Source organism: Parasteatoda tepidariorum, chromosome 1, assembly GCF_982258835.1.
Source record: "Parasteatoda tepidariorum strain Cologne lab strain chromosome 1, Ptep-v5.0, whole genome shotgun sequence".
Classification (NCBI taxonomy): Eukaryota; Metazoa; Arthropoda; class Arachnida; order Araneae; family Theridiidae; genus Parasteatoda; species Parasteatoda tepidariorum.
In genome coordinates, this window is record NC_141755.1 from 55,323,091 (window position 1) to 55,342,025 (window position 18,935).

Consider the following 18,935-nt stretch of genomic DNA (forward strand, 5'->3'; position numbering starts at 1 on the left):
AGATGGCGCCACTAGATCAAAAGCATGTGTATGATATTTGTTATGTAATAAAAGATGACGTCATTACTTCATAATACACAATTTCTATCCCAAATAACAAAGTTTCTAAGTGTTGCCATCCTTAAAAACTAATATTGAAATAATAAGTGTTGCCACCCTCAAAAAACTAATAAATTAAATAATATTTAAAAAAACGAAACTAAATTAAAAACAGAAACCAAAACTTAAAATATATTAGGCTTAAGAAAAAAAAAAGAAATAAGCTCCCCATGACGCTGCAGACGAAGTTTCAGGCGGGCAGAAATAAGTATACGGGCAGAAATAAGCAACATCCGGTTGTAGGCGGGCAGAAATAAGCAACTTCCGGTTGGGGTAGAAATAAGCTCCCGTTGACTTTCTATGATGACGTCACTTCCGTCCCCTATATCGCGGCCCTTACTACTTATGTTTTTGCGAATGCGTAGTTTTTTCCCACGAATATACAAAGTCGTTGGTCAAATTATTAGACGCTTTTAGATTCTGTGTAAAATCTTAATTATCAGGTGATACTATATCTTAATTATCAAGTTTCAAATTCACTAGTATGATGTTGTGTTATCTTGTGCTCTGGATCTCAAAATTTCTGTAAGTTCTGAAACTAATGAGATTTATGGATAGATGGATATGGTACGGAATAAAAGCGGGCATATCTAAATGAATCATTATTTTTTTTTAAAGCTAAGGATTGCGCTGCGTTAAAAATTACAATTAAAGTAGTTTTTTTTTAAGTATATATACACTATGAATAAATTGGAATGTTTATTATGAATATGTTTTTGCGAATGCGTAGTTTTTTCCCACGAATATACAAAGTCGTTGGTCAAATTATTAGACGCTTTTAGATTCTGTGTAAAATCTTAATTATCAGGTGATACTATATCTTAATTATCAAGTTTCAAATTCACTAGTATGATGTTGTGTTATCTTGCGCTCTGGATCTCAAAATTTCTGTAAGTTCTGAAACTAATAAGATTTATGGATAGATGGATATGGTACAGAATAAAAGCGGGCATATCTAAATGAATCATTTTTTTTTGAAAAGCTAAGGATTGCGTTGCGTAAAAAATTACAAATAAAGTAGTTTTTTTTTTAAATCTACTTTATGAATAAATTGGAATGTTTATTATGAATATGTTTTTGCGAATGCGTAGTTTTTTCCCACGAATATACAAAGTCGTTGGTCAAATTATTAGACGCTTTTAGATTCTGTGTAAAATCTTAATTATCAGGTGATACTATATCTTAATTATCAAGTTTCAAATTCACTAGTATGATGTTGTGTTATCTTGCGCTCTGGATCTCAAAATTTCTGTAAGTTCTGAAACTAATAAGATTTATGGATAGATGGATATGGTACAGAATAAAAGCGGGCATATCTAAATGAATCATTTTTTTTTGAAAAGCTAAGGATTGCGTTGCGTAAAAAATTACAAATAAAGTAGTTTTTTTTTTAAATCTACTTTATGAATAAATTGGAATGTTTATTATGAATATGTTTTTGCGAATGCGTAGTTTTTTCCCACGAATATACAAAGTCGTTGGTCAAATTATTAGACGCTTTTAGATTCTGTGTAAAATCTTAATTATCAGGTGATACTATATCTTAATTATCAAGTTTCAAATTCACTAGTATGATGTTGTGTTATCTTGTGCTCTGGATCTCAAAATTTCTGTAAGTTCTGAAACTAATGAGATTTATGGATAGATGGATATGGTACGGAATAAAAGCGGGCATATCTAAATGAATCATTATTTTTTTTTAAAGCTAAGGATTGCGCTGCGTTAAAAATTACAATTAAAGTTGTTTTTTTTTAAGTATATATACACTATGAATAAATTGGAATGTTTATTATGAATATGTTTTTGTGAATGCGTAGTTTTTTTCCCCACGAATATACAGTCCTTGGATAAATTATTAGACGCATTTAGATTCTGTGTAAAATCTTAATTATCAGGTTCATACTATACAGCTTTATTGTTTCTGAACGGCTGAAACCTGTTAGCACTTGTTTACGTTCGTGTATCAATTGGTCAACATTATAATGCAATACGTTAAAAATAAATACAAATAGGAAATACATAAAAAATCTCCTGAATAAAAACCCATTACATGTATGTTTAAATCTAAAAATATTGCATATAAACTCGTTCAAAACGTGTAATTATTAAAAAACTACACTGCGTCTAATAATTTGGTTGAATTATTATAATATAGTAATATAATACCTGATATAATAAAAATTGTATATTTATATAATATATCGTTTAATTTATCCAATCGTCGAATTTATATTATATATGATCCAATTTAACCAATTGATACACGAACGTTAACAAGTGCAAACCGGTTTCAGTCGCGTAAAAACAATAAAGCTGTATAGTATCATTTGATAACTAAGATTTTACATAGAATCTTATAGTGTGTCTAATAATTTAGCCAGGGACTATATTGGAGTATGCGGTGCAAACAAAATACCGATAACGTAAATATATATTATATTTTTAAGTTTGTTACTTGTTTAAAATTTTCATCACGTTACATGACTTAAAATTAAGAAGTTCAAGTTTATGAAGTAAAACTGCGTTAGTATATTAGGGGCTTAGCTTAAGGGGCCCCACAAAGTTTTCGTAAATATTGTGGGATCCCCCACCTTAAAAATTTTTAGATGCCCTGGGGTAAATGATCTATGTTTTGATAAACAAAATATATTCATAACAAAAACGTCCAACATATTTACGAAAACATATAAGAAAAAAACTATAGTCCAAAACACCAGAATATGGTAAAATTTACCGTGTTTCTGACTCTATGAAAACGTCAAAAATTTCGCTAGTTTTTACCGAAGCTCTTTGATAATGATTATAAACATTAACAATAAATAAAGTCCATGAATTTTAGTTTTTACATATGCCAATGTTTTAAGCCTATGTGATAAATACTTTAAATCACAATTTCTGAAATTCCAAGATTTTTATCTTATAAGGACAATAATACATGCTCTAACTCACCAGTTCCCAAATACTGTTCTGAAGACAGTATTTGGGAACTGTTTTTCGTGGAAAAGGTTTTCGTGGAGAAGTTGAAGGGATTTCAAAAGTGAGGACTCTTTTTTTTTTTTAAACAGTTTTTTTTTTAAAAAATATGTAAAAATAAGTTATTTATGTGTGAAACGAGCAGTTATGTTTAGATCCAACCTATATTTTATTTATTACTTAACATTTATGTTTCCTTTACGATATTTTTTAACACAATAACAGCACCTTTTGTGGAAAAAAATATACAATTTCTCAAGTAACCAAATATTGAATTAACTATGAAAAGGGCACGCATTTTTCAATAATATTGCATTAGTATTTCCCATCGCGCTTTTCAAACCAAAGTTTTTTTTTAAAAAAAATATATAAAAAAGTAAAAAAAATAATAATAAAATTTCTTAATAAACTATGTTTCCCTAATAGCCGTTTTCAACTTTTATAACAGTTCTTTTTATTTTTCATTTCAACGAAAACCATAATTCGGTCTATTTAATTCATTTTCGGTTAATGTTTATACATTAAAATAAAATTTATAACTAGACTATATCCAGCTCCAGGAGTGGGAATTCAACTGTCAGGCATTAAACCTTATACAAGCTTATTCGGGGTTCCGTCGAAAGAAGATTGATCATTTACGGATTGGAAACCGTTGATCTAGCTCCGACAGTGAAATCCGTTATATTAGGATAATAATATTATGTATGTTAGGTTAAGCTTATCACGATGTTAGGTTAAGCTTCTTAGGCATTTATGACTTTTTCTTATATTGCAAAGGCTTTTACTTTTCAATTAACTTAAGTTCAAAAACACAGTTATCGTTTAAAGTCATTCCCTCCAACGCGCATAGTGTCTTGCATAACAATTATGACTTAAAAACTACTTTTCATAAAGTCATCCATCTGATTGAGACTTGAACTTTAACTGAATGCATTGTACTCATCTGAAGAGCGTGCGGGGTCAGACAAAATCAAACTAATCTGCAATAACAGTTCAATTAAGTAAAAAATGCTCCATTAATAACAATGTTGGTGGTTGAACTTTACCCTCCCTAACAAGGAAATTTCTATTACATTGTAAGTAAATGGAGGAAATATAGATCGCTTACCAAACCATTTTTTGCAACGCGTCTTTTTTTGCTTCCCTATAAGTGTAATGACTTCAAAAAGCTTCACGCTGAGACTTTTTTTTGACATCTTATGTAACTTTTATGTCAAACTTTCTGATTTTGAACTTAGTTTTGTAATCGAGAGAAGAAGAAAAAACTTAGTTGCTCTTCTAAAAAGAGAATTTTTCTATTAAGATGAAAAAACATCTCAATTTAAAAATGAAATCATTAGATGTGAATATATTTAACCAAAAGTAGATGATCGAAAAACTTTTAAATCGCAATACATTTCATAATTTATATTTTTCTAGTATTTTCTTCTGAAGTCATCGAATTTAATTTTTTGACTGATTTTCTGACTGTTCAAATTTCTACGTTTTGTGCTGGATTTATTAAACTCTTTAATAAAATTGTTAGAATATTAAATTATTTGTCTATATGTACCTTCTTGATATAATTTTTTAAAAATTAACATTTAACGATTAAACATGTATCAACAAGATTCCAATAATAATTATACTATAAAAACTATGTTAATAATAATAGTTAAATAATAATAAATATAATAAATATGATAATAATAAATATAAAAATAATAAACGTAATAATAATAATATAATAATAATAAATATAATAATAATAATAAATATAATAATATAATAATAATAATATAATAATAAATATAATAATAATAATAAATATAATAATATAATAATAATAATAATAATAATAAATATAATAATATAATAATAAAAATAATAATAATATAATAATAATAATAAATATAATGATAATAATAAATATAATAATAATAATAAATATAATAATAAATATAATAATAATAATAAATATAATAATAATAATAAATATAATAATAAATATAATAATAATAATAAATATAATAATAAATATAATAATAATAATAAATATAATAATAATAATAAATATAATAATAAATATAATAATAATAATAAATATAATAATAAATATAATAATAATAATAAAAATAATTAAAGAACAATAATTTTAATACTAATACTAATAATACAGAAAAATAAACATATAAAGATAACAATTTTAGGTCTCGAACATATGAAGTTAACAATTTTTAATAAATATATAAAAAATTTTTGATCTTGAACTTTATTTAGCTACTGAGAGAAAAAAAAACTTAATCTCGCTCTTAAAAGGTGATTTTTCTTTTAGGTTGATAATCACCATTTTTGGTTGATTTTAAAAATCAGGTTATAATAAAAAGAAATAAACAAAAACTATAATAGGAAATAGATAATGGAAAAAATGTAAATTAAATATATCGTGATTTCTGAATTTCTAGTTTTTTCCCTAGAAGTGACGTCATTTTATTTAATTTTTCCGACAGTTCAGTTTCAGCGTTTTGTGCTGGGTTTATTAAATTACTAAACTCATTAATAAAATCGTTATAATATTAAACTATTTGTTTATGTATCTAAGCGACACAATTTTCTTCAAATTCAACATCTAAAAGTTTTAGCAGTCTTTAAAAAAAATTTAACTTGTAAAGTAAAAGCATCCTAATTTATATATGTATGTGATACGAATTAGCAGTTTCTTAAGAATATTAACATGTAAAGTAAAAGCATCTTAACTTATAAGTGATACAAATTTCACGCATGTAATACAAATTTTGTTCTATACATGCATAATTTATTATTTTAAATGAGGATTTTAATCAATTTAGGCAAATAAAGCAGAAATACTTTTAAGATTTGTCATTCTTGTTAGTTTAAAAGGAAAGTAATTTATGTTTTTACTTAACTGAAAACATGTGTAAGTCAGTACAATTAATTCGAAACATGTTAAAGAATAAATAATAGGATCATTTCTTTGCCTTCTTAATAAAAAATTACACAATAAGTGAAAATGTCAACACGACAAAATAAGTAATTTCTTTCATTTTATCACACAATAAAAACACTGGGAATTAAGCAACAACGAGAAATAAATAGGGTCAAAATAGCAGTGACAAATTGAATTTAATTCACTTAAATTTTTTACAGAGAAATATCTTTGTTTTATTTGTCGCAATAGAAGCTAGTTAAAAAAGAAGAATGTTCTTTGAAAGAAATGAATGATAGAAATGCTGGAAAGGAATGCTTTTTTTCTGCTCAGGAAAAAAAGTCAAGACACTTTTTCTTTTAATTTTACCAGACTATAGACATCCGAAAGAATTGCAGGATAGAAATGTTTTTGCCACATAGTTTTAAATGAAACTTATATCTCTAACAGCCGCTCGACATTTTTCAGAAAACTGCCAGATACTTTATAGGATTTTTTGAAACGTTATTCTTATTCTGTTAAATAGAATAAAATAATATTTTTATTCTATTCAAATAATTACATAAATAATTTTTTAATGACATAATAGTAGTAAGGGCCGCGATATAGGGGACGGAAGTGACGTCATCATGGAAAGTCAACGGGAGCTTATTTCCGCCCGCCTACAACCGGATGTTGCTTATTTCTGCCCGTATACTTATTTCTGCCCGCCTGAAACTTCGTCTGCAGCGTCATGGGGAGCTTATTTCTTTTTTTTCTTAAGACTAATATATTTTTAGTTTCGGTTTCTGTTTTTAATTTAGTTTCGTTTTTTTAAATATTATTTAATTTATTAGTTTTTTGAGGGTGGCAACACTTATTATTTCAATATTAGTTTTTAAGGATGGCAACACTTAGAAACTTTGTTATTTGGGATAGAAATTGTGTATTATGAAGTAATGACGTCATCTTTTATTACATAACAAATATCATACACATGCTTTTGATCTAGTGGCGCCATCTATGTGGGAATAAAATGACTTTAAATCTATTTTAATATTTAAATCTGTTTTAATATTATTTATTAAATATAATTAAGGCTGAGGATCGAACTCGCGCCATTAAAAAGCCTTCGTGGGTCAGTAGTTGGATATCATAACCACTGACCCACGAATGCTTGGTTAGACATGTGTTAATAAGTTTAACTTTTGTATTCTGAACACGTGTATAAATGAAAAGGATTTGATAACGATATCATCCTACTGTTTCATCGATATATTTTTCACTTAACCTTTTGACAGTTATTAAATAATTATTTCTGCCCCTCTTAATGTTATTATAACTTTCTCTGGATGGCAACGGTACTGACCATACACGTGTTGAGGTTAAGGACGTTTTTAAATCAATGAATATTATTTTTATAAGATTAGATATTTATCAATTAAATATACAATTGCAGATTTTATTTTATAACCGTCGCTCGTATATACGGCTATCAATATAGTCTTTGTCATTATTGAACCCAGAAGACAAGAGAACCCCTAGATCTTGAGACAATACATGTCTTCGAAGTGGACTTTGTGAGTACCCATGTTATATGAATAGGAAAGCCACGAAAACCTCCTACGCTTAGTCCGACGACAAGAAGTGGGCTTGGCTTTGTTAACCAGTATCCTGTGAATGTACAGAGATCAGAGTAAAAACTTAAGGTTTTACTTTAAAAAACTAGAAATTTTTTACAAAAATAAAATTATTTTCTTAAAAGATAGATATTATTTTTACAAAAATAAAAATATTAGAAAGTTACTCTCAATAGTAAAAATATTTTCTGAAAATTGGAAAATGTTTATAAAAAGTTTGAAATATTTTTTACAAAACTAGGATATTTTTTACAAAAAGCAAAAATATTGAACTAAAAGATAGAATATTTTCATAAAAATAGGAAATATTTTCTGAAATGTAAAAAATTTTTTTTAGAAAAATAAAAATATTTTCTGAAAAGGACTTTGTGAGTACCCATGTTATATGAGGAGGAAAACCACGAAAACCTTCTACACTTAGTATGACGACAAGTACGGGACTTGGCTTCATTGAATGCTTCATCGTTTTGAAAAAATACTAACATAAATAGTAGTTATATTACGCAATCACACTAATGATGAAAATATGAATATGATATTAGCAATGAATGGTTGTTAGTTGAAAACTGAACAGATGCCTTTGATTTCACTTAATTTTTAGTTTTGCAAGAACTCCAACACATATTAATATAGATATTTAAGAAATATAAATTTTATTAGTTTTCTATAAATCATTTATGAAACAAATTATTATCTAATTAAAAACTAATATATATATATATATATATCAATATATCTACGGTGTTTATTCAATCATATTTTTATTAAAATAAATACATTAATAACTTTAATTTTATTTTCTATTAGAAAATGAGTAACGACATATTTATTTACTTAAAATTTCAAATAAATTGTTTTAAATCTAAGAAACATGTAATGCAAATTTTTGCCGTTTTAAATTCACTTATATTCAAAACATATTCATTTTATTATTATTTAATATTATAATAATGCAAATAACTTACTTTATTTTGAAAATACGAGTAAATTCAAAAGTATATAACCTTTAACGGATACTGATTACAGAACTTGGGAGAGCCATGTTATCGATTTTCGCACATAATTTTACAAAGATAATGTCTGTCCGGGACATTTGGGGTTTATCCACATTTTATCAATTAGGCATAATAAAAAGTATAACATAGTGCTTCATAATTGTTATAGAACGTGGGAATACAACTATTTCTCAGAAAATTGTTAAGAAACATATGATGTATGCTCGCAGAAGTGGTTGGATGAAACTTTGAATAAAATGTTATTTATTTTATTAAAATATATTTTGTCTTTATTGAGCATTTTCACATGTAAAAAAGTTTATATTATCAAGAAAAAATTGCACTCTTTAATAATTCATACAAAAAGTTTCAGAAAAATATGTGGAATTTTCTGTCAAACTAGAAGTTTTATTTGCAAAAACATAAATATTTTTATTAAACTAACAAATTTTTAACAAAAAATAAAAAATATTTTCTTAAAAGAGAAATTTTTTTGTAAAAACATAAATATTTTCTTAAAAGATAGAAAATGTTTAACAAAGAGTTAAAATATTTTCTTAAAATACAAATTTTTTGTAAAAACATGAATATTTTCTGATAAAATAGAAAATTTCGTTAAAACGTTTGAAATATTTTCTTAAAAGAGAAAATTTTTTGTAAAAACATAAATATTTTTCTTAAAAGATAGAAAATTTTATTAAAAAGTTAGAAATATTTTTATAAAACTAGCAAACTTTTAGCAAAAAGTTAAAATAATTTCTTAAAAGAAAAAATTTGTTGTAAGAAACATAAATATTTTATTAAAAGATAGAAAATTTTGTCAAAAGGTTTGAAATATTTTTATAAAACTGGCAAATTTTTAACAAAAAGTAAAAATATTTTCTTAAAAGAGAAAATTTTTTGTAAGAAACATAAATATTTTATTAAAAAGGTAGAAAATTTTGTTAAAAAGTTTGAAATATTTTTATAAAACTGGCAAATTTTTAACAAGAAGTTAAAATATTTTCTTAAAAGAGAAAATTTTTTGCAAAAACATATATTCATAAAACATATATATTGTAATATTTTCTGAAAAAAATATAAAATTTTGTTAAAAAGAAATAAAAATGCTACATTATTTCCTAGCTCGTTAAGATTTTAAGATGATCACTTTAAGTTAGATCAGGGGTCCCCAACCCTATGCCCGCGGGCACCATGGCGCCCTTCGAACGGTTTAGATGCGCCCGCTACTTGTGCCCAACAATAAAATATTTCCGTTTTCAATTTTCCCATAAAATGTTATGTAATTTGTTTTGCTTTCTCAATATGGATGATAAACCTAACCAAAATAGAAATCGCCAGGAAAAGGATCTCCATTCCCACAGATATAAGCACAAAGCAAAATATAGCTGACCACTCGCGAATTGAATATATGAACTCTTATACTTTGTATGTTTTTCAAGCAATTTCGTAATAATTTATTTTAATCAAGTATATTAATACTAATTATATTCATATGTTAAATCAAATTTTTTGTGCATTACATGCAGTGTATATTATTTCCTATGTCTACCAACTATAAATTTATCTTGAAAAAATAAATGGTGCCCGCCACTCGACCGATATTCTGGTATTTGCTCTTAGGTACAAAAAGGTTGGGGACCCCTGAGTTAGATCAATAAATATTTTCTATAAAATCATTTAAACATTAATTTTAAATCATAAAGGCAGGAAAATCCGTTGGTTCAATGAACTATTCAGAGTGTGGGACAAGGACCCATATTTAAATACTACTTTCTACAAAATTCATCCATACTCCTATCTCTATGAATTAGCAGAAAAAACTTTTCCTAATTCTCGTTGTCTCTTTCTTAAACACTTCCAATTTCATTTTCACAATTTTTTTCATCTTTTTATTGTTATTTGTGGAATGATCTTTCTTTTTTCTTGAACAAGACGGTGTGTGAATGGATCAGATATGATTGAGTAAATCAGATTTTAACTTAAAATATTCACTACACAAATTAAACTTATGCGAAACTAAATGAGTCAGTAAGTGTCTCTTTAAATTATCATTTCGAAAAAGGGTCATTCTTAAAAGATTGAAAATTCTGTAAAAAGTTTGAAATATTTTTATAAAACTAGCAAATTTTTAACAAAAAGTAAAAATATTTTCTTAGAAGAGAAAATTTTTGCAAAAACATGCATATTTTTTTGAAAAAATAGAAAATTTTGTTAAAAAGAAATAAAAATGCTACATTATTTCCTAGTTCGATAAGATTTTAAGATGATTACTTTAAGTTAGATCAATAAATATTTTCTATAAAATCATTTTAACATTAATTTTAATTCATAAAGGCAGAAGAATCCGTTGGTTCTATGAACCATTCAGAGTGCGGGACAAGGACCCATATTTAAATACTACTTTCTACAAAGTTCATCCTCCATCCAGACTCCCATCTCTATGAATTAGCCGAAAAAACTTTCCAAAAAGTTTGAGATTTGTGGGTCTTGATTACAACTTCATAGTTTCCTAATTCTCGTTGTCTCTTTCTTAAACACTTCCAATCCATTTTCACAATTTTTTTTCATCTTTTTATTGTTATTTGTGGAATGATCTATCTTTTTTTTTTCTTGAACAAGACGGTGTGTGAATGGATCGGATATGATTGAGTAAATCAGATTTTAACTTAAAATATTCACTACACAAATTAAACTTATGCGAAACTAAATGAGTCAGTAAGTGTCTCTTTAAATTATCATTTCGAGAAAGATCTCTTTACATTCTTCACATTCAAAAGTTTCTCGATTTTTCATGAGTTTTTAAATGTCTACTCAAGTTACACTTTCGATTAAATCTCTTATCACATAAACGACATTTAAAGTCTTTTTCATTTGAGTGAATTTTCAAATGTTGAACCATATTCTTTTTACGCGTGTCTATTTTTCCACATATTTCACATATCTACAAAGTAAAATAAAACGCTACTTGAATATCATACTACATTAACTCAATGAATGATTAAAAAAAGTTAAAGTATTCTACAGAAAAGGATTATTTTTTTAAAATTGTTAAGTTCTTAAAAGTTAATATCGTTTTTTTTTTTCGAAAAAAAAATTTATTGATAAATTGATTGAAAAATTGATTTTCGAAAAAAAAAAACGATATTAACTTTATATAACTCGATATTAAATATGTCGTTACTCATTTTCTAATAGAAAATAAAATTAAAGTTATTAATGTATTTATTTTAATAAAAATATGATTGAATAAACACCGTAGATATATTGATATATATATATATATATATATATATTAGTTTTTAATTAGATAATAATTTGTTTCATAAATGATTTATAGAAAACTAATAAAATTTATATTTCTTAAATATCTATATTAATATGTGGTGGAGTTCTTGCAAAACTAAAAATTAAGTGAAATCAAAGGCATCTGTTCAGTTTTCAACTAACAACCATTCATTGCTAATATCATATTCATATTTTCATCATTAGTGTGATTGCGTAATATAACTACTATTTATGTTAGTATTTTTTCAAAACGATGAAGCATTCAACGAAGCCAAGTCCCGTACTTGTCGTCATACTAAGTGTAGAAGGTTTTCGTGGTTTTCCTCCTCATATAACATGGGTACTCACAAAGTCCTTTTCAGAAAATATTTTTATTTTTCTAAAAAAAAATTTTTACATTTCAGAAAATATTTCCTATTTTTATGAAAATTTTCTATCTTTTAGTTCAATATGTTTGCTTTTTGTAAAAAATATCCTAGTTTTGTAAAAAATATTTCAAACTTTTTATAAACATTTTCCAATTTTCAGAAAATATCTTTACTATTGAGGGTAACTTTCTAATATTTTTATTTTTTGTAAAAATAATATCTATCTCTTAAGAAAATAATTTTATTTTTGTAAAAAATTTCTAGTTTTTTAAAGTAAAACCTTAAGTTTTTACTCTGATCTCTGTACATTCACAGGATACTGGTTAACAAAGCCAAGCCCACTTTTTGTCGTCGGACTAAGCGTAGGAGGTTTTCGTGGCTTTCCTATTCATATAACATGGGTACTCACAAAGTCCACTTCGAAGACATGTATTGTCTCAAGATCTAGGGGTTCTCTTGTCTTCTGGGTTCAATAATGACAAAGACAATATTGATAGCCGTATATACGAGCGACGGTTATAAAATAAAATCTGCAATTGTATATTTAATTGATAAATATCTAATCTTATAAAAATAATATTCATTGATTTAAAAACGTCCTTAACCTCAACACGTGTATGGTCAGTACCGTTGCCATCCAGAGAAAGTTATAATAACATTAAGAGGGGCAGAAATAATTATTTAATAACTGTCAAAAGGTTAAGTGAAAAATATATCGATGAAACAGTAGGATGATATCGTTATCAAATCCTTTTCATTTATACACGTGTTCAGAATACAAAAGTTAAACTTATTAACACATATCTAACCAAGCATTCGTGGGTCAGTGGTTATGATATCCAACTACTGACCCACGAAGGCTTTTTAATGGCGCGAGTTCGATCCTCAGCCTTAATTATATTTAATAAATAATATTAAAACAGATTTAAATATTAAAATAGATTTAAAGTCATTTTATTCCCACATAGATGGCGCCACTAGATCAAAAGCATGTGTATGATATTTGTTATGTAATAAAAGATGACGTCATTACTTCATAATACACAATTTCTATCCCAAATAACAAAGTTTCTAAGTGTTGCCATCCTTAAAAACTAATATTGAAATAATAAGTGTTGCCACCCTCAAAAAACTAATAAATTAAATAATATTTAAAAAAACGAAACTAAATTAAAAACAGAAACCGAAACTAAAAATATATTAGGCTTAAGAAAAAAAAAAGAAATAAGCTCCCCATGACGCTGCAGACGAAGTTTCAGGCGGGCAGAAATAAGTATACGGGCAGAAATAAGCAACATCCGGTTGTAGGCGGGCAGAAATAAGCAACTTCCGGTTGGGGTAGAAATAAGCTCCCGTTGACTTTCTATGATGACGTCACTTCCGTCCCCTATATCGCGGCCCTTACTACTCATAATACTTAATCGTTTTATAAAATAATACTTAATCGTTTTAAAAATAATACTTAATCGTTTTATAAAATAATACTTAATCGTTATCGTTTGTACTTCTACATTGCAGTGCAAACGATAAAGGATTTTTTTTAAAAAGAACTTAGTACTTCAAGTTCATTTTATCAAATTTTAATAAATATTTTCTTATAACCTAAAGAATATTCTGGAATACATAATTTCATATTCAAATATTAAAAATTTATGAGGACTTATTTTAGACTTATAAACTCAACGAATGCAATAAAAATATTTTTAAAAAAAACTTAAGTTTGTTTTATCAAAAATTTTTTAAATTTTTTTTTTCCAATTCCTTTTTTATTACTCAAGATTAAATTGCGGAAAATGTTTATTCCACAAATATTCTAATATGAGAAATTTTAAAAAAACATGCATTCTTAAGATTTAAAACTGCTACTGATTTAGCTAATTATCATTCAATGAAAAACAAATAGCTATTTTGAAATAGTTTAATTGTTTTCGTTTAAAAATGATTAAATTAAAATAAATTGTAAAGTATTTAAAAGAAAAAGCATGATTTCAAATAATAATCGTTAATGCAAAATAAAACTGATATTATCAATTAAGTGTACTGTAATAAAGAATTTCTAAAAATTGAGCAAAAATGTGTCAAATTATCTCTGAAACAAATATTCGTCGAATTTGAATCAAATATTGATCAAAATTTAAATAGAGAAAATGTATAAAGCATATGACTTTTGAGCGCTATGACTCAAATCACTTTTGCGGCTATGCATTTTTGAGCGAAATGCATAGTCTCAACTCTCAAAAGTGATTAAAAGAGAGAAATGTGTGAAAGAGTTGTCATCGTTAACTTCCGATAGAAGGAACTTCCAGTTCGTAATAAGATGCTCTAACCACAATAATTGTACACCCAAGTTCAGGGAGAACTAGCATTTTCAATCAGTATTTCTTTCAAATTCGGCTCATATTGGACACATTTTTGATCTTTTTTTACAGTGTTCTAGTAAACTTTCTTGTTCAGCAGCAATTTACTGAGCAATTTACATTGTTTTTAATAAAATTTTCTAGAAATACTTAGCAAGCTATTTTTTAACTTTAGAGGTGTTTTTCTTACTTAGCAATAAGATTTGAGAGACCGACAATAAATTATCAAAGAAAACAAGTATTTTTTAATACCCTATGTCAGAAAATTATGCAATGAGCTTGTAACGTGAATCAATTACTTTGGTTGTTATTTAAAATAATTCTATAAAATTTTGTAAACCTAGCTTAAATATTTAAGGAAATATGGACATTTCTATAAAAAAAATAATAAATTTTTTTTTATTTGATATAACTTTAAGAATATTTAATATAATTTAACAAAATTTTTGGAGCAATTTAAAATTAATTGCAAAATTATTGCTTTAAAATTTAAAGAAAATTTGTTAAAAACTGTGCAAGATATGAGTATTTAAGTAGTTCATTTGAAAAGCGCATGTGCATTTAAAAAAAATCTTCTGGAAAAAGAAAGCAGTGTCTTTATTTACGATAAGACATCTATTGCTTGATTAAGTAAATCAGCACTTGCGCTTGCTTAAAAGTTAAAGACTCTATATGCCGGCAAAGAGAAAGAACTGCTCTCACATTTGCTTAAAGGAAGTATTTGTGGCAATTTAATGAAAGGTTTCATTGAAATTTCTTTGCAGAGTGTGAAGAAGCGCCGATATCGGTTCCAGTTTGTGGTGGAAGAACTGAAATCTTCTGAAGTTGCAGAATACACGACAGCCCTAGTGGCCTTCGTCAATTGTCTCATCATATCCCCAGCCTCCCTCAACGACAGGATACGCATCAGGAATGAATTTCTAGGTGGGTGTCCACTCCTTCCTTTATTCTACAAAAAGAACTCCTTTTTTTCCCCTTTAAATCCAAAAGATAAACATTGTTCTTCTCCCTTCAAAAACCACCCTTACGTCCTTCATTCTCACTACTCACAGTGTTTTTTTTTTCATTGTTTTTATTTATACAATTATTTAACAAAACAATCTATCTGGGAGGCCGTGAAAATAGCAGATTCTGAGAATTTAATTTCAGAGGTGAGAGTCATTGCACCTTTCTGAAAGATGTAATTTGTTTTCAAAAATGAAATAGGCGTTGTTTTGAGCGCTTTAAAAACCGTTGACTGTTATTTTGAATTTGTATATTTTTGAAGGGAATGAAATTTTTAATCAAGTTACATCTGACCGTTTCAGTTTTTTTTAATTATTTATTTTATAGGAATAGGCGTTGTTTGATTTTAAGGTTGAATTGTTATTTATCCAAAAATGACAAGGGTGCCAACCTGCATCTAGACCATGAGCAGATAATTCAATTTTTTACATAAAATTTTAAAAATCAGAAAACAAGTCTGAAAGAAATTTATTCTAATGTAGAGGAAACCAAATCATATTTTTTTCACACTTTTATGATACCCAATGTCTGAAAACGCGAATTTATACGAGGTTAAAATTAAGGCCAGTCTCACTCGTGCAATATGAGTTTATGCTAAAAATTGTTTTGATATTTGACTCTGCGATTTTAAATCTTGAGATACTTGAAATTCTTCTTATTTAAAAAGGCTGACCAGCTGTTCACCGGAAGTGGCAATTAACATTAAATTTATTTTGGTGGATTTGAAGCAATCATTAAATGTTGAATTGCTAAAAATCACTATAATTATTTTAATTAAATTACAAAGGTTGAATTTTTCCCACAGACGAAGAGCACTGTTGGCTGCAAAAGTTTGCTCTAATTTAAGACTTTTTTTTTCTTCTCTTAAGTTGAAAACTTTGTTTTTTGCATTTTAAAAAGCTAAAACCAACCATACTTTTTTAATGAAATCCAAAACTACATTAAGCGAAACATAAATTGAAATTTCTATTCTTTACAATTTACAATTACGTTCGAATAATTCTTTACAATTCCGTTTGTAAATGACACTTTGGGTTCCTTTCTTGGTAATATAGAATACTACGATTCAAACACACTTTCAAAGTTTTATCATGAATTGACCGAGTTTAAGTTCTTTTTTTAAAACTATGCTAGTTACCTAATTTTAATTTAATACGCCATATTCATTTAAGTTATTAATAAACTTTTATTGGGCACTATCGCATGTTCTTTGTACCTTTAAATATTTTGTATGATATAAAGAACTGGTTCAGTTTTTATGTTCTGAATTAAGTTTACATTCATTTATGGTTATCCACCCTAAAATCACAACGCCAGTAAAAAAAGTTTCAACTGTCATTGGAGTATCTAAACAAATATTATTCATGTCAAAAAATTTATGTCATTTCATAACTGCATTTTTAAAATGACTGAAAATGCCTTATTTTCTGTACTTTAGTTCTGAAACATCATACTGGATGTTTCAAAATTTGACCAATAAATTCCGGGGGGTGATGAAGGTATCAAAAGGATCAAAACTTACTATAGAACATGGAATCAAAAACTACTTTGAGAGGGTAAAAATTGTGAATAACTCATGAAGATTTCGACCTCTCCATGGAAAATAATACATAATATGTAACAAGCATGCTTACCATAGAAAGATTTAATTAATTAATTAGTACAGGAAATGTTCGAAACTAGCCTTTGACGTCATCGCACTATCCACAACAATATAAAAACGATTACCCGACTATGATAGGCAAAAATGCTAGGTGAGCTTCGATGTTGGTAGAAAACGATAACAAATCCGCCCTCAGCTCAACTGACCTCCACCTTTCGTCTCTTAGATACTAAACTTATTCTGTGCTATTTTCATCCTCTTAATGTGGCTTATACACCGAAGAGCCATTACATTATGACCACCCTGCTAATAACATGTAGGACCACCTTTAGCCCTCAAAACTGCTAGCACCCGCCGTGGCATTGATTCCACAAGGTGCTGATAGGTAGTCTGAGGTATCTGGTACCAAGCGTTTACCAAATGGTCCTTCAATTCCCTCACATTGCGAGGGTTAGCACGAATTTGGTTTGCCAAGTAGGACCACTAATACTCTATTGGGTTAAGGTCAGGTGAATTTGGGGGCCAAGACATGACTTGAAAATCACTGGAATGTTCCTCGAACCAATCCGCGACGATTCGACCCTTATGACATGGTGCATTATTCTGTTGGTAAACACGCGCAGGAAAAACTGTTGCCATGAATGGGTGAACCTGGTCTGCAACTACGTTCAAGTAACTTACAGACGTCAGGGATTGTTCTATGCGGATCATGGGTCCTAATGTTCTCCGTGAAAACATTGTTACTGGGCGAGAAACCATGAAAACCTTGGCGAGCCCATTGTTATAGATAGAGGGTGGTCATAATGTAATGGCTCTTCAGTGTAGTTTGTCTAAGGTAAGAACTCCCTCAGCCACAAAATCTGAGGCCGTCTGATGCTATGGAGACAGGAATGACGCATTTTAGGTAGGGTAGTTTCTCTTTACTCTAGGGCTAACAAGAAAAAGATTACCTTTCTCTCGCCTACCAGACCGAGCCGAAACTTGTCCTGAATACCCTACAATAAACTTGAAATAGTTATACCTCACTACCATAGTCGCCGCTTATAATCTTGAAATAGTTATACCTCGCTACAATAGTCACCGCCAAGGGTCCAGATGAATCGCTAGGGGAGTTCTTACTTTAGACAAACTATACCTCCTCATATTCTATGGTAAATTTTCATTTTATTTACCCTGCGAATTTGTCGGTCGAATCTTAGAACAATCTGTTCACCTTAACTTAAATGAAATTACTTGTCTCGATTCCAAAAAAAGAAGCATGTGAAACGAGTATCTGATTTCAAATATAGATTTTATCTTAGAAATATTTTCTTAAAATAAATGTGCTATTCTTTGTCATTCATTTATAATTAAAAAAAATGCTTTAATTAAAATAAAATTGAGAACATAGCGAAATGCCTAATTATAATTCAAATATGTGAAATTTTATTAGTATACTTCTTAGAAAAATATAAATTAGTAAAATAATAAAAAAATGATAAAAAAAATAAAAACACTATATTGCATATAATTAGATGCTTTAAATGAAAAAAAAATGTATCTTACAGAATTTTAAAGCACAACATGAATAATTCCATTTATTTTTCCAACATTTTCATAAGATTGATTAAGTATATTTAATAACTTCTCAAAAAGTTATTTTTCTTTTGTTTTTACATACATTCTGACATCCAATAAATTATAAACATATAGGTAAATATAA

The 18,935-nt window shown here is 27.4% G+C and overlaps 1 protein-coding gene across 3 annotated transcripts in view; it reads left to right on the forward strand.

Annotated features, from left to right (window-relative positions):
• The window catches only part of LOC107455600 (inverted formin-2), a 136,586-nt gene that overhangs the window by 87,934 nt on the left and 29,717 nt on the right, over nucleotides 1–18,935 (forward strand). For all 3 annotated transcript variants that reach the window (XM_087164499.1, XM_087164500.1, XM_087164494.1), the window contains exon 4: nucleotides 15,390–15,549. In XM_087164499.1, the coding sequence (XP_087020625.1) occupies nucleotides 15,390–15,549 (160 nt within the window). The remainder of the gene's footprint in view (nucleotides 1–15,389; nucleotides 15,550–18,935) is intronic.